The sequence below is a fragment of the Danio rerio genome, chromosome 1 (genome assembly GCF_052040795.2).
Source record: "Danio rerio strain M-AB ecotype USA chromosome 1, GRCz13ab, whole genome shotgun sequence".
NCBI lineage: Eukaryota > Metazoa > Chordata > Actinopteri > Cypriniformes > Danionidae > Danio > Danio rerio.
This window is the reverse complement of record NC_141021.1, coordinates 58,342,014-58,364,104: the sequence shown is the minus strand read 5'-3', so window position 1 is coordinate 58,364,104 and position 22,091 is coordinate 58,342,014. Positions and strand designations below refer to the sequence as shown.

The 22,091-nt window shown below is 39.4% G+C and overlaps 1 protein-coding gene across 9 annotated transcripts; it reads right to left on the bottom strand.

Annotated features, from left to right (window-relative positions):
• Positions 1-725: 725 nt before the first annotated feature.
• Positions 726-21,256, bottom strand: LOC141375099 (adhesion G protein-coupled receptor E3-like). 9 transcript variants are annotated; one of them, XM_087237898.1, is made up of 20 exons: positions 20,771-21,256; positions 18,741-18,851; positions 18,630-18,650; positions 16,985-17,041; positions 16,324-16,713; positions 14,884-14,937; positions 11,525-11,911; positions 9,290-9,346; positions 9,168-9,193; positions 7,022-7,093; positions 6,678-6,906; positions 3,544-3,660; positions 3,237-3,418; positions 2,960-3,127; positions 2,682-2,885; positions 2,372-2,604; positions 2,159-2,225; positions 1,981-2,072; positions 1,739-1,901; positions 726-1,502 (listed from the first exon to the last, which is right to left on the bottom strand). In XM_087237898.1, the coding sequence occupies exons 2-20, from the start codon at positions 18,766-18,768 to the stop codon at positions 1,443-1,445; spliced, it is 2,607 nt and encodes an 868-aa protein (XP_087094024.1). In that variant the 5' UTR covers positions 18,769-18,851; positions 20,771-21,256; the 3' UTR covers positions 726-1,442. The 9 variants fall into 9 exon arrangements, with proteins under 9 accessions (XP_087094024.1, XP_087094027.1, XP_087094025.1 ...); XM_087237901.1 differs by lacking the exon at positions 9,168-9,193 and having other exon boundaries at positions 20,771-20,923; XM_087237899.1 differs by lacking the exons at positions 16,324-16,713; positions 16,985-17,041; positions 18,630-18,650; positions 18,741-18,851; positions 20,771-21,256 and adding an exon at positions 15,584-15,769.
• Between the last annotated feature and the right edge of the window lie 835 nt (positions 21,257-22,091).

Here is a 22,091-nt window from a genome sequence, read left to right as displayed (position 1 = left end):
CAGAGTGTCAGGGTTTATTTTGCAGTGTCCCGCTCAGCTGTCAGGAGAGGTGGTGGTTTGGTGGTGATTGACAGGGTGCGCGCGCGATGCGGTGGGGAGGGGTGAGAAGGGTGCGCGACGATGCCTATTTGAGTACCAGGAGGGAGACGCAAGATTACCGGGAGATCATCACTCGTTTGCGGGCATCCGGAGACTCGCGAAACTTCCCGCCCTACTCATAATTCTCTCTTCATATAGCTGTAAGCCTATTACATATCCATAAAACACTGTGATATAACCATGCTCGGATCGGATCGCTTTCTCACTACAATCGAACCGCTCCAGGGTTCGTTTTAATCGAGCCAAGACCACCTCATTCAAGCGATCTCGGAGCGATTACTTTGGCGCGGAACAGAGCGCGATTGCCCTGTTCACATATGCCAAACGAACCGCGCTAACTGGGCAAACGAGATACGTTCCGAAACAAAAGTGTAGGTGTGAAAGCATCCTAAGTCCAACATCAGCATAGTGTTTTATGTTTTTTAGTGAACAGAATGCTCTTGTTAACTTGTTTTTCTAATTGAGCTTCACAGTTATTTAGAAAATTTGAGGATTTAACAGGGGACAGCTAACCTAGAAGAGGTTCTTTGTTTTCAGTTTATAATGTTTTCACCTATAAATGTAAAAAAGGCTTGCAAAACTTGCAAAGCTGCTGTTCAAGAGTGAGAGTGACAACGACAACAATATAACTGCTGAGCTTTATGATGAGCATGTGCACTGACAAGCCACGTATACACTACAAATAAATCAGCAAATCTAGAGCATTGCAATGTACATACATCTCAAATAACATCAATACAAATAACAACAGACACCATAAAATAAAATTGTAACATTATACACATCAACAAAGTGTAGATAAGATGCAAATAACAGAATTTATCATATATTTTTACTAGAAGAGATAAATAGAAACTGATTTGTGCAAATATTTGGATTTGTGCTGGGGTTGGAGTGTGTTAGATTTGACTATATCCCTGAGGGAAACCTACAGTTCCAGAAAAGCTTCAAAGGCAGGACATTTTAATCCTGCCTCAGCATAATCACATGTAAAGCAATGTTCATAAGCACAATGCTGCTTTGTGTACAGTCAAGAACTGCAGGAAATGGATTTTTGGTACTTAAACTAAAGTGTTTCCCTGCGCTTAACACAATAAAATAACAGTAAATAATCTATTTCATCAGCTCTTTTAGCAAACAGAAACTTGTACAGAGTTACGGTTCTTCAGAAGTCAGTAAACATTTTTCCCCTCCACAAAGAAATCTTAAATCCTTATAGATGAAATAAAAAAGCTGACAGGTTATACATGAATAGTATTGACTGTTGTTCTATCATGTGACATTTAGCATGCAAAACCCTGTCTCTAGTTTTTAAATCACTTGTATTGTCCTGAACATGATGCTCAGCGCTGTTTGCGTCCAGAGCACAGAAATGTGAAGCACTTCCAGTACTGCTGCCTGATCTGGACAAGAATGAGATGAGAAGAGCTGAGTGAGAACAATTTAAGCTCTGAATCTCTTCAATGATAAAGTCACTTCTTTATGGAAATAGGTAAACAAAAGTTTTAAAAGTCTAGCAGCCAGATTTACTCAACTGTGCAAATTAGCTCAATAGATAAGCACTGATAGCTGTAGGAACACCTGAAAACACCTAGATAAATTTTTGCATAGATATAGATTTTGATTAAAAATGTCTGACCTCATTATTGAGCAGACAGTAGATCAGGAAGATGAAGGTTCCCTGCTGAGAGTTCAAGATCAGGAAGAGGATCTCCAGCATCTCATTGCCATTAGTGAAGAACCCCAGAATCCAAGGACAACCAAGAACCACAAACTGACCCAGTGTTTTAAACACCATAACCCTGCAGAGAAGCAGAAAAGGAGATTTAGTCTGTACTAACTGTTATTTTCATGAAGCGATTAACTCAGAATGTTTGTTACTTGGTTTGCTTCGTCTGTGAAATTTCAGCGTTCAGTTTTGTGAGAGCTGATTTCAGAATGATGATGATCCTGATGAAGAGAATCAAGTTCAGCTGTAGAAAGATTAAGAAATGATCAGTTTAGATTTTTGTTGATTTGAACAGGTCATGAGACAAAAATGTCTGTAACTAAAACTTACTGCTAGTATGACACAAACAGGACCCAGAAAACTCCAGATAAACCCTTCATCTGTTTTAATCCAGCAACTGATTAGAGGAAAACACAATATAGTAAATTAATACATTGATATAGAAGAACAGATAGTTACAGATTTTAAGCTGGAATGTGACATTGTTAACAAATTTGTTTTTAATCAGAAAGGAGAAAACAGTCAATGAACAATACAACTCACTGTTCACTGCCGTATCCTTCTGGAACCAGCCCAATAGACACACACACCACAACCAGAGCAACCAAATATCCAATCACACACAGGAACCCACTGCTAAGCACCTCCCTCTGTCTGGAGCTGATCTCTGATAGGTTCTTGACACAGATGAAGAGCAGCACAGCTTCAATGAACATCCACACAAAGGCGGAGAGGAAGAGGAAGTGCAGAAGGCCTGCTATCACCACACACAACACCTGGAGAGCATGAGAGAGGGTTATGATGATTCTCAGTGCGGCTGTGCTGAGCTGTAGAGCTCCTTCATCATTCTCACCTGCTGAGGGCGAATGAGGCTCAGGAACTGTTGTGTGAGCAGCAACAGAAGGTGAGCCGACAGCAGACTGATGCAGATGTTGATTCGAGCCACATTATTGACTCCAGGACTCCACTGACAAAGAGCAAAGGACAACAGAGCCAAACTGAAGAACACCAGACCCACGATCACACACACCAGACCCAGCAGCTCCAGCAGATCGCTCTGAGAAAACATGCAGAGAACATGAGTGCCAGATCTGTGCTGCTCTTCAATGCTCTCTAGAAATGTTCTGGTACCGATTCTGGTGGACTGCTGCTGGTCTGCATGATGAGAGCGAATGTGGACAGATGAACACAGGAACACACAGTGTGGCTGCTGTTGCTGTTTAACACAGAACAACCATCTACAATCCACTCGCTGATATTCCAGTACACACAGGACAGAGAACTGCTGGGGTCAAACTCCTGCAAGAAGAAGAAGAAACAAGCAGAAAATATGAGCAGAGTGAATATTAGATGTGTTCAGATGTTGATCAGTGCTGATGTTGGACTAAAACACATTTCAGTCTCTCACTCTGATGTGTCTGAAGGTGAAGTTGACTGCTTTGGTGAGTGCAGTGTTGCTGGTTTTGGGAAGAGTAGCTGAGATCACAGTGGACATCATGGTTTTAATGGTGTCATTAGTTGTGTTGAAGAAGTCGGCCTTCAGTAGATTCTCCATTGTGGTGTAGCTCATGAAAGCCACAGCAGCAGATCCTGTGAGACAGAAACAGAGGCTTACATACAAAACTATTTAATTAACAATTGTCAAAAATAAATCTGGTTTTGTGGTAACACCATGATTATACATTAAGAAAACATACACCAAACAATTAACTTACGTTCATTGCTGTTCTTGGCGATGCCAATAAGATCGATGTCTACAGAAGAATTTGTTGTGGTAAGTTGAGGGATTTTATCTAAGGTCACCTGTGGTCCAACCATGAAGACTTGTCCCTCTGATTACCAACAAACACGATGTTATGTTATAATTTATTATATATACATCATCATCATCATCATCATTATCATCATCTCTCTCGCTCTCAATATGCACCACTTTCTGACCAACACTCCTTATTTCTGGAAAACATTGTGCAATGTTTAGTGGGTTTGACAAGCTACATGTAGAAGACACCATTTCCACTCCATATGCACCAGACACCTTATAACCACACCCTACTTCTGAAAACATTGTGCAATTTGGAGTGTGCTCCACACAGTTGAATGGGCTTGACCGACAACCTATAAGACAAACGCTCTCCAATCCTTCCTTCAATAACCACAGAGTGAAAGAGTTACAATGATTCCAGGGCTTTGCCAATTTCTGCAGCCATGGCCTAATTGTTAGTTGTTACTTGTGATCCAAAGGTCGCAGGTTCGAGTCCCAGAACCAGCAGGGTTTGTTGATGGGAATATCCCCCTTAGTACCACAGCTGAGGTGATTCTCTTGAACAAGGCATCGAACCCCCAACTGCTCCCTGGTTGTGTGTTCACAGGTGTAAGTCGCTTTGGATAAAAGCATCTGCTAAATGCGTAATTGTAAATGTTACATTCAGTTTCAGTATCATTACCTTTCCAGCTACCTCACTCCTAAAAGGAAATTCAGAGACCCTCACTTGGAACCTTGCTGCCCACAAAACAATCCAGCTACTAAAAGAAATGCACGGCCCTCCTGCTACATTATCCAGACCTTCTGCTCCCTTGAAAGTAGTCCGGTGGTCTTCCATGCCTCCACCCTTGCACATACTTGTCCAGGAAACTATCTCTTGGAAAAAATGTTCCATTGGCAATTAAGAACTCCTGGCCATCACCCTGGAAGAGTGGTGAGACTGGCTGGAGGGGGCATGACATCCCTTTACAGCCATCGCTGATCATAAATACTTGAATGATGTGAAAACATCTTATCCCTCACCAAGTTCTACGGGCCCTCTTTTTCAAATACTCTCCTGATGATAACAGTGGACTTGAAACCATTGTCCAGTCCAAGCTCATTGTCTGTACCATTGAATGACATTTAGACACCTTGATGAAGTACCAGGCTCTGGACACCCAGATTGCAGATCAACCCTCTCACTACTCAAGCTCCACTACTGGTGGCCTTAAATGACCGGCAGTATCACCATGTACATCTAAAGTCTGTGCCATGTCTAAAACACCTCAACATTTATATTGAGTCACTGAGCCAGTCACCAGTCATTGTGTGCACCAGATCCTGGAACTCCATGTACTCCTTCACTTGAATATAAAATCTAATTATCAACACTTCCATATATTCTCCACTCATTCACTGTCAAGTCTTGTTTGAAAACTGCCTAGAAAATCTCATTTTCCTCTGCTTTCATTACCCATTCCTTTTGACCTAGGTCCCATCTGGGAACTAATTTCATCACCGACCAATTCTCTTCTAATACCAAAATCTGTGTTCTGGCAATTGTGGATATGCAAGCGCATTCCAGTCTTTGAATAACTTACAGCTTTGGAAACAGCAGAGATTCTCTTCTATCAACTCTTTTGTAATTCCCAAATATATTGCATCCAACCGAGATTCCCAGTTAATAACCTGAATATGGCAAGCTTTTTCTTTTGCATAGTTACAGTAATTCTACAGGGCTTGACTAAAAATAATATACTTACAGAACCATCAACAGACTTGAAGCGGTTACCTACCTTAGACAGATCATGCACAGAACTCAGCAAAGAGTCCACCAGCTCAACACTACTCCTGTGCACATTTGGACTATGAATCACCACTCTTCCTCTAGCAAGGGGAGCTATAAGATGCCCCTGCACTTGATCACTAATTCCAAGAGAATGAGAGGGTCTTGGGAATTGCCCATGTTCATGTTAAAAAAGCAATATGATGATTTTCAACAAGGTACAACTTCCTAACACTACCCTGCACAAGTGTCTGGCTCTCGACAAAAGACATCAAACTCTGATACTCCTGCAGTAGGTTCCCACCTTATTGGTCTTTTCACTATTCAGAAGCAGATAAAGTTAGTATGTCAAACTTTCATTACAATATCATATCTTCCCTTCATTTCATATCTCTTTGTTTAAGCCACATATGCTCAGTCCACTGTTTCTCCATCCATAGTATCTGGTGCCAGTAATCCTTTTTTTCACATAGATGACTTTACTGAGCACATAAATTGAGTGAGAACCTTCATAGACTTGCAACGATATAACAGTACTGCCTCTGGGTTGGTCAGATCATGAATTCTAATAATCCACACCCACAAAACAGATCACAGCTTCCTACCAGATCCCTTCCCTCTATGGATTTATCTGCCTTTTTTTCTTGGTTGATCAACCAACACTGCAAAAAATCAAAAGGAAGTTAACTGTATCTGATCTCTGCTTACCACTTTGGGTTCTGTTATTTTCCTGTGCGTCATTCAATAAACCTCTGTTGTGTGAATCCCTAGTCTTTGTGTATTGTTATTTGTGGCAGTTGGGAATGGGGCCCCATATTATAACTTTCTGTAGCATTGATGCACATGAGATTTTTTCAAATTTGAACAGCCAACTTGCTCTGATGTTAACCCAATGGGAGGTGACAAGTAGACCACACCAAACCAACAAGCTGAACTGACCCCACCACCAGCTTGAATCTGCCCAATTGTCAACTGTCGGCTTGGTGTGTCCTTGCCTTTAGATGGAGTATTTATTTACTCCATAACCTTCAGTTCCTCTCAGTACTGAGAATCGAACCTGCAACCTTTGGAAGTCCAACTACCTAACCATTCAGCCTTAAATTCCCAGTAATTGTAAATTGTGCTTTCACTTTTTTGGAATCAGTTTCTGAATCAAACATAGTATATGACAGAATAAATTAAATATTGCCAATTTCCAGTGTGTAATGTTTACTAAAGTTGAGCAAGTCAAAGATGAGCAGGTCTGAGCTGGTGTGTTTGAGTCTCTGATATATAATCTCAGGTTCATCATCAATAATAACAGTGTCTCCACTTACCTACAGCTGCAAGAGTGAAACTGACAGTGGCACTTGTTTCTGTCCGCTTCACCAATGTAGAAATGAGTTTCTCGCTAGTTTTTAACACACGGTTTCCACTGGAGGCTAGTTGAGCTGGACTGGCGGATGCTGATGATGATGATGATGATGACGATGATGATGATGATGATGAAGACACTGAAATCTTCTCAGATTCATTGAAGGCCATAGCCAAAATGTCCGTCACAATCTAATTCATTGATCAAGCAATAACAATTACATGTAAATGTATAGACAGACAATAACATAAAACTATCAATGTATGTCAGATAAATATAGCATAGATTTAATTATTTTTCTCTTACATTCAGTGGAAGCACTTCAGCTGTAATGTTCTCTATCTGAGCAAGAACATTTTGAAGACATCCTCCAGAGCTCTAAAAAACACAACTGAGCTTTATTCGGTAGGGATGCACCGAAAGATCGAAAGTCATTTGAAAAGTAGATTAAGCAAAAGCTGGAGTTGCCATGCAATCATGGTTTAGTGATGGAATATCTCATGTGTGGAAAACCCGAATATAAAATGCCATGAAGAAACCTATGAAATTTCTATGGTAGCAGCTACATAAGGTGCTTAATTAAGAAAGATTTAATTGCATTCTTTAATTCAATGACTAATGAACATAAGACTATAGGATCATCTCACAAAAGAATGCATATCAAACACTCAACAGACAATTATATGTTAGAAAAATATGTTAGAATGACATTATGGGGAGTGTATGTAAATAGCAGGTGAACTGAGCAAATAGTGTGAGCAATAGGTGCAACCTTCCAATGTTCCCAGGCAATGATTACCAAATTATGAGATTATTAAAAATTTAGTGGCTCATTCAAATCTTTTAGCTAACTGCAGGCTAGGGACTTCTAGATATACAACAGTACATTGGGGGAAAAAATGCCAGTCCCAAAGGGCAATGACACTGTGGAGGCCACTTGCTACCCAAATGGGGAAACACAGTGACAACATGAGCATATACGGGGGGAGCACTATATGGGATTAGCAAGTGGGATCACACATTAGCTGGCACCAATCCCTAAAATGCAGGTTGACTAAGAGGGCATAGCGGGCAACGTAATAGGCCAAGCACCCTGCTCCTCTACCAACTCAGGTGTTGGGGGCCTTGGTGGAACTCTCTAAGTTTGCTAGATGAGGAAATAGATAGCGGAATAAGTGCACGCATCTCTGGATTAAGGAGAAAGGCACAGCAATCGTTTTTTTTTTACATGTAGCTTAGTTTCCTCCTAGTTGGCTGGTGCTACCAACCCAAGCTCATTCTGGAAACATAGCCCTGCGGACATTTCTGGAGACCGTGATTTACTTGGCCGGAGGTACGTACGGACGCGTTTAGTTTTTTTCAAGCGAACGCTGCGGGGCGGTGTGGCGCCGATCCGCTCCTCCTCTTCGCGCTCGCCGGCCCGCCTCAGAGTGGAGGGCTTTCCCGATGCAACCAGTTTGTCCGCTTAGCTCAAAGCATTGCGTCGGCGGAGCGGAGGCCCCGGAGGAGGAGGAGGAGTCGGCCACGGGGACGATGACCGGGATCGAGTCCGGGGAAGGCGCCCGAGAGGCGCCCGAATTGCGATAAAGCGCGCACAGCGGCCTCTCGCGGATCCGCGAAAGCAAAAAACGCTCGAATACGTACCTCCCGGGATGTATCTCGCGGTCCGCAGAAATGTCCACGGGGCTACGTTTCCACAATGAGCCCGGGTTGGGTGCTACCCAGCAATCAAGAAAAGACCGGCTTCACTTCACACAGTTGGCTCTCTGGAGAAATGAGCTTGGCAGAAGGTATCTCTTCAGCTGCATCTGATTTGCTCTCCCTCAGGTGCAGATTATGTACTCAGCTGATTATAATCAACCACACCTGTGAGAAACTACACTTGCCAACTTATAAAGCTGCAGTCACACTAGAGCTTGTGTGTGCGAAATTCTGCTGTGTGGCGCTACGAAAAGGGGCAGGATTAAACAAGATTATTAGGCATTAAAAAAGCAAGCGATTGGTCCATGTTTTAAATTCTGTCCAGAGAGGTCATGTTTTGATCCTCGGTTGGTCTCACGCAGTCAAGTAGTTACAGGTCAGAGTTCACCAAGCTTGAACTCTGCACCGCAGAAACCTGTGAAACTTGACGCATGACCCTGCGTTTCCGGTCTGACACATTCGAGTGCATGTGAATGGAAGTCTATGGGGAGACAAGTCCAGTGTGACCACAGCTTTAGAATCCATTCGCCCTTTTTTTTTTATTTTTTAGAGTAACTGGTCAAACTGGCAATTCCCTCATAATGTCATTTGACAATGACACAGTCGCATTAAAGTTTGTGCGTGCGAAATTCTGTTGTGCGGCGTTGCGAAAAGAGGCGGCATTAAATAAGAGGATTAGACAAAAACTAATGCAAAACTTATCACACTGTTGTCTAACCTATTAAACTATGATTTCTTTAACTCAACTTACAGCGCATCCATTCAGCAGTGTTATAACTGCAATGAGAGAAATCAAAGTGAACACAACAATTACCATCATGAGCATATAGAAACTTTGCAAACATGGTTTCACTTAATGACTACAGACATTACCAGGTAAGCTTGTCTGCGGTGTAACTGTTGTACTGGTGGAGATGATGCTAGAAACAACTGGAAACAAATGAGGATAAACAATCAGACAAATATCATGTCAAATTAGCCAAGCCTTAAACATAAAACTGCCAAGTAAGCTTTACACTAATTACATTTCAAGAGTTCCCATTAAGATATGTTTGGTGTTTATAGCAGGTTTGGCATGCTGTCCTGGGAGAGAACCCTGAGCTCCAGTACTTGAGCCCAAGGCTCCCATCCAGTCAATAAGCATATAAGGGGATCCGAGATCAAGTAGGTCTCGAGAGCTCCCACTTAGAAAAGGGAAAAAAGGAGGAGATGGGGTGGAAGGGGGGATTCTTCCAAAACGAAGATAGAGCTGTAGCGAGAAAACGATCCATTTATAGTAAGCTTGGATCACTCTGATTGGATTATTACTGATTACAAATGAGAAGCCAGTCGTGCTCAATCATATCTCATGCTCCTCTCGAAATTAGTTTGTTAAACTTCACTTTTCTAAAAATGAAGAAAAAATAATAAAATACATTAAGACTCTTAACAGGGGTGCCCAAACTCAGTTTTTGACAGTCGGTCTCCTGCAGAGTTTAGCTCCAACTTGCCTCAACACTCCCGCCAGGGGTGCGTTTCTGAAACCATCTGTGCTAATTAAGATTGCAAGTTCCGTCGTTACAAGCATAGTTTGTTTTTTGTGTTCCCAAAATGTAACGTTCCAACAAACATTCGCAAACTGCATCGCAACTTGTAGGCTTGTAACTACACCTGTAGAGCTGTAGTTAGAGGCAAAGTTCATGGCTGTGTTCTATTCCGTTATCTCCCCTATGCTGTATTCATTCAGAACATTCTAACATTTAAACTTGGAATGATTTTAAAAAAACAGCATTTAAGTCATCTCTCTTACATGTAATTTGCTTTCAAAGTATTTTCACAGTTCAGTTTTAGCGATCTTCATATTGACAATTTTGCTCCCTTCGTAGTGCACTTTGAAATCATTTATGCCATTTTAAACACAGCCTCATGGCGAAAGCTATAGGTGATCTATTAATAAAAAGCAAAATTTATGTTATGTTTTCAAAGCTTGTAAAAACAAAAAATATCTCATACGCTATTAATGCTACATTACCATACATTAATGCTTCTAAATTTATAGTAGCTTATTTATTAAGAAATGTGTATGTACTGTATGTGACATGGGCCTGCTGGTAAGAACATTTCTGCAGTGGTTTATATGTGTCAAATTGTAAAAGTTGACTTTTCAAAACATAAAAAATAAATAAACAATATCCAACTGAATAATAACAGTATTGATGATGATTATCATTAAATAGGATTTTTTCATTTCTTAATAAATAACCTAATGTAAATTTAGGCCTACAGCCATCGACGATTTATATGATTTATATATGAGAGTAGAATATGTGTTAGCTAAGTGATTTTTATATAGAATAGGCTATTTTCAATAACATTTGTAAAGGAAACATATAGTTCCTATATGTGTCATGTACATATATTTTAATTAATATGGAAAACGGGTGCATTTATTATTATTTTTTTACTAAATCTAATATAAGATTTTTTTATTGCGTGAAGCAATATAATTTGCACAAAAAATTATTGGGTTTTTCTCTAAAGATGCAAAGACTTTTTATGTTATAAATAACATGGTTCAAACGATCGATCTGCAACAGAGAAACTATTTGGGAAAGACTCGTCCCTACATTGATATTTTCCCCAAACGAAGATTGTACTATGATAGTTCAGCCACGAGTTACATTGTTGTTTGGGAAACGCAAACGATGATTGGCTAGCCCAGGTGTGTCGAATTGGGGTTGGAACTAAACTAAGCAGGACACCGGCCCTCCAGGACCGAGTTTGGGCACCCCTGCTCATGAAAATTTAATGATTGAGCCCCAATAATAATTAAAACTTAACAAATCAGTTCTACTTCTACAAGTATCATCATACCAGCAACCTTCTTGCTGCGAGGCCACCATGCTACCCCATATAAAACATTTATAATTAATTAACTAAAACAACAACGTGTATACTACAAATCATTGATATGACAATAATGTCTAACTGATCAGATTCATAATCTGTAAACTCAAGAAAATAGTGCTAATCAATTAAACGTGAAATAATCTTGATTCTTAATTATAGACAAATGCACAGAGACACAAATTATGATTGTGTAGAAACAACTGAAGTAAATAGAATTACCTGCACAGTAGGTTAAATTACAGGTAGTTGGTTTAAGCAGCTCATAGACATAATAATTTCCTGGACAGGCTTTGACTCGAATAGGAAAAGAGCCGTAATAGCAGCAGTAATTTTTCCAGTTACCGCAGACATCTCGAGTGACGACTCCATCCTCAACTGTTGGGTGTCCACCACGAATCCACAGTGGAGTATCAGTGCCACAACTGAACTTCTGAACACATGTGTCTGGAATCTGAGCGCTCAGACCGTTAATGAAGAGCCGATACCAGCCGCTCCAGGAGACTGATCGGTCACACATGGAGACTGATTTTGTTGGCTGACTGCTGTTGGCTCTCCATAAATTATCCAGCACAGTGTAGTTATGGCAGGGGTCAGCAAAGGGATAAGCTGCAACAGAAATATGCAAATATATATATATATATATGCAGGGCTTCAAATTTGACCCCTATCGCAAGCTTATACCTCATATGTGATCGACAATTGCTATAGTTATTCCAGTTGCGTTACCTTTTGGTATTTATCTTCAGGAAATCAATATCATGTTATCATGATGATATAATGTGGCTATAAGCTTGTAACTGTACTGTGCATTTGCACCGTGGCCATATTCATCTTTTAAATATGCAGCATCTTTTGCATGAAATAACCTCCAAACAAAGCTGTGGTTTAGAGTTGGTTTCACAACATGCTTTTAAAAAGATTTTAAATGATTTGGAGTTTGAAACATTTACCTGTAAATGTTCTAAATACGTTTTTAACTTTCATTATATGTGTGTTTTGATGGATGAATGATGTTACCTGTTATTTGTTTTAATATGTTATTAATAATTATAATAATAATAATAATAATAATGGTCGCCCACTGAAGCTAAGCAGGGCTGCGCCTAGTCAGTACCTGGATGGGAGACCACAGGGGAAAGCTAGGTTGCTGCCGAAAGTGGTGTTAGTGAGGCCAGCAGGGGGCGCTCAACCTGCGGTCTGTGTGGGTCCTAATGCCCCAGTATAGTGACGGGGACGCTACACTGCTCAGTGGGTGCCATCTTTCGGATGAGACGTTAAACCGAGCTCCCGACTCTCTGTGGTCTTTAAAAATCCCAGGATGTTCTTCAGAAAAGGGTAGGGGTTTAACCCTGGCATCCAGGCCAAATCTGCCCACTGGCCTCTGTCCATCATGGCCTCCTAACCATCCCCATATCATAAATGGCTTCATCACTCTGTCTCCGGTTAAATCTATGTGAACTGTATACTGCCTAATCTTGGCCAGGACACTCTTGTAAAAAGATTTTTGATCTCAATGTGCTTTTCCTGATAAAATAAAGGTTATCATAATGATAATTCTAATAAATTAATGTAAACACAAGAGGAGAGCGGTAACGTTATACCAGACACTGTAAAAAGCTCATTCCCAACCCCTAAACCAGGGATGGCCAAACTTTTTCATAAAAAGGTCCAAAAAACAAATTTGATTGGGGCTAGTGGGCCGAAGGTAAATATAGTTGCCATGGGTAATTTCCTTATTTATTTAATAATTTTTAAAAATAACTAGAAAACTCAGATTCATTTAAACATTTAATTTCAGTTTGCTTTTTTGTAGCTCAGCAAAAAAACAAACAAATAAAAAAGGCTATTTAAAGGCATTTCCCCCAACTCTCTCCATCATTTCTCACTCTCTTCTCAGGGCCTACTCACACTATGTACGGTTGCCTTGTCCCTCTTCCCGTCTCCCCTGACGGCCCGCACTCACATTACATTCGGGCCTGGGCACGCTTACGTCATCGATGATGCGCTGTTCAGTAGAGAAGCGCTCTCGCTCAGCACAGTAGAGATTTCTTTAGCTATTTTGCTTTAGTCATTTAAAATGCGGTGACCACACAGTCAAATATTTCGCTGAACAGATCAGCCACTTTTGACGCTCATAAACAATCATAAAGTCCTCGTCCTACAGGAATTAGGAGGTTTGCTGAAGGTGCAGCTGTCATGCAGTGAGGGGTTTGAGTCTTTAATAAACTACGGCAGTTTGCGTTCACTGAACAGTAAGAATAATTAATTAATCCATATGAAACAGTCCCTTAAAAGTCACGTCTCGCTTTTAGTTTCGGGCTCAGGCACGTTTTGCACTCACATACAAGCGTACCGCGCCAAAGACCAAGTGAATCGCGTTCAGGCCCACCTCCTCCAACCGGGCCAGGGCCGGCCAAGTGAACCGTGCTTGAGCCCGATTCAGCGCACTCACACTTCTTAAACGACCTGGGAAACGGGCCTGGGCACAGTTCAGATACCATAGTGTGAGTAGGCCAGTAGATGGGATGGTGAGCCAAATTAAAGGTTACAATGGTCCAACTTTGACCCGCAGGCCATACTTTGGGCATCTTTGCCCTAGACTTTTCTGACAGGGGATTCGAGTGTCAGATGTTAAAGCATTTTGTTTTTTGTTACTACCATACAGGAGTTATTTAAAGGCATTAACGTTATAGATAGCAAAGTTTTGCGTTTTTTATTTTAGTGGTTCACAATAAAATGTGAACACGGTTATTAATATATTAAAACATGTGTTTGTTTGTTGTAAGAATTCATAAAAATACTGTGGCTGGTGTATTCTGGAAAATTGTCGTACCCTTTTATTTCAAGTGCGGTCCTGGGAAATCTCTGTTTCAAGGGCTATCTAGCCCTTCTCCTTAGCCGTACACCTTCAAGCTAAAGAGAATTGGGACACCTCTACCCCTTCAAGTAAACGCACAAAGCGAGGGGTAGGGGTAAGGGAAAGGGCTAAGTGGAAAAATTGGGATTGGGCCTATATAAGATTAAATTTTTTTTGTGAATACCTTCAAATAGCACAATGTTACTACTAGTACTACACTACTACTACTATTTTTACTTATTTTAGAATTAGCCATGATCTAATGGTTGGGTTAATTGGAATCCAAAGATTGCATGTTAGAATCCTGAAAACAGCAGGGATTGTTGATAAGGAGATAAATAAATATCAACTATAATACAACGGCTGAGTTGATTCTCTTGAGCAAGGCACCAAAGCCCCACTGCTCAGAGTATGTGTAAGTTGCTTTAGATAAAAACATCTGCTGAAGGCTGTAATTCAATGTATAAACAGCCTCTAATTTTTATTTGCCTGCAGAGCAAACAGCATCTAGCTGTCACCGTCTTATTGTTATGTCGTGGCTTGATTGTTGTCTTTTTAAGTTCAAAACCAAAAATATGCTTTGTTGTGCACTATGGGGATATTGTGGATAAAACAAAAAATAAATAAAGGAAAAAAATAAATACAAATTTTGTGCAGGTTTTTTATATATAAGAAAAGAAATGCAAAAACAAAAACAATAGAGAACATTGTGTTATATTACCAGTGACTGTGACTGTTGTGACGGATGCAGAGCTTGTGGAAACACTGCCAACATCTGAAAGTTTGAATAAATAATGATTAATGAAAAGAAAATGTATATATATACCCCCCCCACACACACACACATATATACACTGTGAATATAGATATTAAGGGCTCTATTTTGACGGTTCATGCGTAGAGCGCAAAACGCAGGGCGCAAACGCTTTCAGGGCGTGTCAGAACGCATTTTTTGCTAATTTAAGGACGGGAAAACCTGCTTTGCGCCATAGCGCATGGTCTAAAAGGGTTGAGTTTATTTTCTTAATGAGTTATAGGTGTGTTTTGAGAATAAACCAATTACAGTCTCATCTCCCATTCCCTTTAAGAGTCAGCTGCGTCGCGCCAAGAGCGCATTCGCTATTTACAGGACGTAAAGTAAGTCTAAGTGGAAAAAATGAGCATTTCACAAGCAAACAGTTCACAGTTAATTAACAGAAAACTGTTAAACAGAGCATCTACTGCGTGAGAATGTGAGATAATGGATCACTTTCACATTCGCTCTTGGATCGGGAAACCTTTACGCACAGACATTAATTAGTCTATAAATAAATACTTTTGTTTGTTAAGCACAAATATTCATTTCTAAACTATTTCTAAATTCCGTTCTAATTTCCAGCAAACAAATAAATGAATAATGATAACAAAATGTCTTCAAAAACCTGAGTTATATCCTAAAACACATGCTGTGCCCCATATGGTCTAAAACCTGACAGGTGGGCAAATCTAAGCTTGTTTTTAATAAAACAAATATAAATATGGATATAATAAATAATACTGCTAATAATAAAAACATTATACAAAAGCAAATTGTTATGAATGAACTGAAAAAGCCTCCCGAGATGAAGAAGACATAAAAGCAGTGATTTTTCATATTTATGTAGGGTAGAAAATAATATGTTTTGTAATATTTTAATCCTTTATATTTATATCCTATATCTATTCTTATTATATCCTATATATATCCTTAATATTTACATTTTTCATATGTAAAGATATTTGCCTATTGCTCTCTTGTGTGTATTAAGCAGTGTGTCAGCGAGGCGCAACTCTGCGCCGGAGTTTAGACCGGGTTAGTTTTGGTCTAATGAAAAATCTATTATAGTTTCTCAAAATAGCAACGCGCCAGCGGTCCGCCTCAGAACGCCGTCCATTTTAGACCAGAACACCTATGGGCGCACAAATGAGCGCTAATGCATTTGCTATTTAAACAGCGTAGCGCAACGCCTCAAAACCACTCTTGCGCCAAGCTGAAACTACCAAAAGACTACTGCGCCGCATCTTGTGCCACACTGCGCCGGGTGTATGATAGGGCCTTAAATGTAGAAAGATCTCATGTAAATATAATTAAATATATATAATTATAATTAAATTTAGAAGGATCTCATGTAAATATAATTACCTGTACAGTATCCTGAACAAAACACAGCTGGACTAGGAAGCTCATAGACATAATAATTTCCCGGACAGGCTTTGACTTTAATGGGATAAGACCAGAAAAAGCAGCAGTAATTATCCCAGTGACCGCAGACATCTCGAGTGACGACTCCATCCTCTACTGTTGGGTGTCCACCATAAATCCACAGTGGGGTAGTAGAGCCACAGTGTCCTTTTTCAACACACGTGTCTGGCACATGAGCACTCTGACTGTTAATGAAGAGCCGATACCAGCCGCTCCATGAGAACGAGGTGTCACATTTAAAGTTTAAATGAAGTAAATAATCTGTATTGTTGACAGATCTCCAGGAATCATTCAGAATTGTGTAGTTGTAACAGGGGTCAGACAGACTAGCTGTTATAAAAAATATTAGAGATGGACATGTAATTGTACTCTTTACTATGAAATACAAAAATGAGAAGTGCATTGGAAGATACTACTAAGTTACACGATACACATAAATATTACTAGAAGTCATCCACATTCAACATATTTCAAACATTTAGACAATATTAAAACATTAACCAGCATCAGGCATGTTTAAATTGTTCAAGATTTTAATGTTAAAAGGAGTCAATTCAAAGCTAAAAAGAGACGAAGGCTGAAGTTAAAAACAATTTATTACCATTTGTAGTGGTCTCTGCCGTGGTTGTAATAGAAGATAAATTATGTGTCAAGATATCTGAAAAATGGTCATATAAATCAACAAATTACAAAGATCCCGAAGAAATATAAGAAACTGAAGAACAAATTAAACTGAATCTGAGGGCCATTTCAACAAGCATGCAACTCAAAAATCATCATTTACGGATATTGATCAATCAAAACATCAAGCGACATGACGTTTACCCAGAGATGTATAAAGTACTAGAGACCCAGACTTAAGTAAAAGTACAAGCACTCTATCAAAAAGTGACTTGAGTAGAAGTTTTATATATATATATATATATATATATATATATATATATATATATATATATATATATATATATTAAGTATAATATGCGGTTATTACAGGTAATCCCTCATAGACACAGTGGAGAAATCTCACACCACAGGCACGCTAGTGTCTGGATCCAAAAGGATCGCTTTAACAGCCGAAAGGAGAGGAAAAATTACCTCACAAACAGGCCAGCGCAGCGGGTCAAATGTCCAAAGTAAGAGAGAGAGAGGTAAAGATGGAGTTTTACAGCATTTCTCCCTAATAGTGAACAAGCGGGTCGTGTGCTGTGTCGCCTTCACTGTAGTAAAAGTGTTTACTCACGCTTGCCTCCTTCACCATAGTATTGCAACATCGTGCATTGGAGATAAATGACTTCTTTACGTAATAATCAGTTATGATCTATTACTGAACCGATATTAATAATTTTGACACCCCTAGGAACGATGCTGCACATAAGTGAAGTTTATTCATAAACTAATTTCGAGAGGAGCACGTGATTATGATTGAACACGGCTGGTTCTGCATTAGCATGTATGATCCACCAATCAGGCCATTCCTAACCCACTATAAAGAGTCAGGGTTTTTCACTACAGTCATCTTCAATTTGAAGAATCCCCCCTTCCACCCCTAACTTTTCACCTTTCCCTCCATGGGGCAGCACGGTGGCCCAGTGATTAGCACTGTCGCCTCACAGCAAGAACGTCACCGGTTCTAGTCCTTTAACAGGCCGGTGGTCGTTTCTGTGTAGTTTGCATGTTCTTCCCGTGCTTGCGTGGGTTTTCCCCGGGTTCTCCGGTTTCCTCCCACATTCCAAAAACATGCACAAGAAGTAAATTGATCAATCTACATTTTGCACTACAGTTAATCTCTCACCATGCAGCATATCTTTTCATAGCATTAAATTTTTAGTCATCAGTTTTTATCAAGGGGGAGTTGTCGAGATCTACCTGAGCTCAATGCTCCCCTCTCGCCCTCTAAACGGGAGGGAGCCCAGGGCTCAAGAACCTTTGGGCTCAGGGCTCTCTCCTGGGACAGCATGCCAAACTTGCTTATAATCAATCATCAGCTAAGTGTGAACTCTTGAAAAAACTATCAGAGTAAAAGTATTAAACTCATGGAAAATATGTACTTGAGTAAAAGTGGAAGTAGAAGAAAAAAAAAACAATACTCCAGTAGAGTACAGATACTGCCTTAAAGTAATTAAGTACAGTAGTGAAGTAGTTCTACTTTGTTACTATACATCTCTGCGTTTACCCAGTCACTACATCACTGTGAAGGCTAAAAACAAACATAGAACAGACAAAACACACAACAACGATATACTTACACAGCACACCAAAGATGAAACCTGTCATGAAATATCAGGATCAGAAATACAATTTTAAAAACTATATTGGATTGTGTTGCAATATGACCGCAGTTTAAAAAAATAAATCACCTTCATGAAGAGAGGAAGCCATGGCCATTTTTGACAGTCTGATTCATTTCTCTTTCTCCAAAAGCCCGATCAAACGACAACCTTCCACTGATCCATGATTAAGATCGTGTCCTTTTTGTTTAAAACACAAATCCAGTTATTTTCAACATTCACTTATTACAAGACTTAGAGATTAAAAAAATGAAGCTGCTTTTAAATGATCTTCTGTTTTCAAGGTGGTCAATAAAACACTATATACATGAAATGATATACTAACACAGTGTTAACACAAGAAAACAACAGGAAGAACACGATGGCAAGTTCTGTCAGAACCACTCTCAGATTTAGTATTGCAATTAATGCATATGGGAATGTTGATGTGTTTGTTCTTAGCGGTATAGATCTGCTACGCTGCTGCTGCTTTAATTATTATGGCGGAGCAAGTTCTGAGACCTGCTACTGCCAGTATATTCACAGACATGCCATCTGAGAATATAACATGCTGCTGCAAGCATAATATATACAGTTGAAGTCAGAGTTATTAGCCCCGTTTATTTTTTGCCCCAGTTTCTATTTAACGGAGAGATTTTTTTCAACACATTCTTAAACATAATAGTTTTAATAACTCATTTATTTTATCTTTGATGACAGTAAATAATATTTGACTAGATATTCTTCAGGGCACTTCTATACAGCTTAAAGTGACATTTAAAGGCTTATTAAGGTTAGCAAATCATTGCATAACGATGGTTTGTTCTGTAGACCATTGAAAATATATAGCTTAAATCGGCTAATAATTTTGACCTTAAAATGGTTTTAAAAAAATTAAAAATTGCTTTTATTCTAGCCGAAATAAAACAATTAAGACTGCAGAAGAAAAAATATTATCAGACATACTGTGAACATTTCCTTGCTCTGTTAAACATCATTTAGGAAACATTTAACAACGGCGAGGCAGTGGCGCAGTGGGTAGCACGTTCGCCTCACAGCAAGAAGGTCGCTGGTTCGAACCTCGGTTCAGTTGGTGTTTCTGTGTGGAGTTTGCATGTTCTCCCTGCCTTTGTGTAGGTTTCCTCCGGGTGCTCCGGTTTCCCCCACAGTCCAAACACATGCGGTACAGGTGAATTGGGTAAGCTAAATTGTCCGTAGTGTATGAGTGTGAATGTTTCCCAGATGGCTTGCGGCTGGAAGGGCATCCGCTGCGTAAAAAAACTTGCTGGATAATTTGGTGGTTCATTCCGCTGTGGCGACTCCGGATTAATAAAGGGACTAAGCCGACAAGAAAATGAATGAATTAAAAAAAAATTTAAATAAAGGCTGACTTCAACTGTATATAACTCCCCTAAATAAGCAGGAGAACATGAAGACAAACAAACGCATAAACATGGAATAAGCAATTTGCATCATCAACACGAGTAGAAATTAATAGACAATAAGATAACAGCCCCCAAAAACAAGCAGATCTATCACCACGACATGTTTATTTAAAGGTGTCACTTTAAAAGGCCTGTACAGAAGCTGATCTGGGATCAGTTTATCATACGAAGCACATCCGTACACATGCATTCGCAGATTCAAAGGTTATATATAAAGGCCGATGATCGACGCACAGCTTCAATGAAAAGATTGTAAATGCAGACATTTTTACATCCATTGCAGTGTGCTTTCAAGATTAAAAATACATGAGAATCCATTTACATTTCCACCCATTTTCCCCTCCCACCATCACGCCCCTTCCGGATATTGAAACTTCTTATATCAAGAAGCATTATCTAAACAAGCAAAAAATATAGAAATAATAAGTCAAAATTAAGGGTGTTTCCTTAAAACAAGCAAAAATAATCTACAAGCAAATAATTCCTGCTTTGTCTTGAGTTCTTGTTTTTGTATTATTTAAAAGAAACAAATCTCCACATGGATGTCTCCTCTTTGCACTGCCTTTACAGTAAACATGATCACACATCAACACAACAAAACAGAAAAACACATGCTGAAGCGTATTTGATTTACAGAGACTGATAAAGACCATACTGAACAAAAGAACATCTTACCTGATATGAGCTGATAATGAGTGATCCTCGACTGACCAGATAGACTGCTTAACTAATACACTACCTGACTGTGTTGTGCTGTATATTAAAATGTTGTCTGTTCATGGAAATATGTTCCCAAGTTCCGACTATGATCTGCATTGTTTCAAATTCAAATTTAAAACAATGTCCAGTTCCACTGTAGTCTAATTTTAGAAAATGTACGATTACGTATTTATATTATGCGGATAAATCATTTATGTATTTACTGCAGATGACACTACAGGTATGTGTTAAAGGGCTTAAGCTCTGAGTGTTTTAAGTAAAGCCTATAAAGTAGACTGTTTTAATGATTTTTTTTTTGTTAGCTTGTCTTTCTAATTCACAATTATGTAGAAAATTAGAATATTTAATTAGCTAATCTTGAAAAGTTCTCATATTTTGGAAGGCATGCAGATGAGGTAGGAATTTTATCTTTGTAAAATAATTTTTCCTGTTCATTAGTCTGCCAGTAAAGTAAAGAGAGACGGTTTTTATTTTAGACAGATGAGTTAGACATTAACCGTTTTGCGAGATCGTGCTTTATTTAGCATTTTTTTGCCTGAATATTTTAAAATAACAGTTTTAGTCCTTTTGTTGCAGTCAAGACATCCACCCTAAAATGGGGAGAGGAGGCTGTGACCATATTGAGAAATATAAATTTGCCCCTCCTCCTTTTAAAAATAGCCAATAGCATTTGTTTATATCCAAGTTCTGCCATCCAATGAGAAGATTAAGAACCAGTTGAAGAATCATATTTATTCATTTTGGTGTAAGCGTGATTCCCATTTACTTCTGTGGGCATCTGTCATTGAGAGAACACCTCCAAGGCCCCGTTTACACTAGTGTGTTTTAGTTTTAAAACGGTGTTTTAGATCAAAAACGATCCGCGTCCACACTAGCGTTTCACCTAGCATTTCTGAATATATCTCCGTCCACACTACGCCACCAAAAACATATATCACGTGACCATTCGCACACTCTGGGTATGCGTGTTCTAGTATAAACAGGAAGCGTGTGTCTCGCTCGGCATTTGGTTATTGTTAGTCAACAAACGCTGGTTGAACATTAAACACGATGGCAAAGAAAGGAAGAGAGGTATTTTTGTGGACAGACGACAAGGTCGAGTTGTTACGAAACGTAACAAATGAATAACTGCACAATGGTGCCTAAAACAGACAATAGTGCAAACAACGCTCCCATTTCTGTGCCTATGTTGTTTACAGTGAAGGCTGGTCTGCTGTCTTCCGGTAGCGTTAAAGCCATGTGTTATAGTCATGTGATAGGGGCTTGACGGATTAAG

Bases quoted from the DNA above. Each gene is read 5' to 3' on its own strand.
- LOC141375099 (XM_087237898.1), bottom strand. From the start codon at position 18,768: ATGGCCATGGCTTCCTCTCTTCATGAAG. The intron at 3,128-3,236 runs GTGAGAGACTGA...TTCTTCTTGCAG, and splicing joins TCACCTTCAGACACATCAGA to GAGTTTGACCCCAGCAGTTC. The intron at 1,902-1,980 runs GTAACAAACATT...GCTTCTCTGCAG, and splicing joins TCACAGACGAAGCAAACCAA to GGTTATGGTGTTTAAAACAC.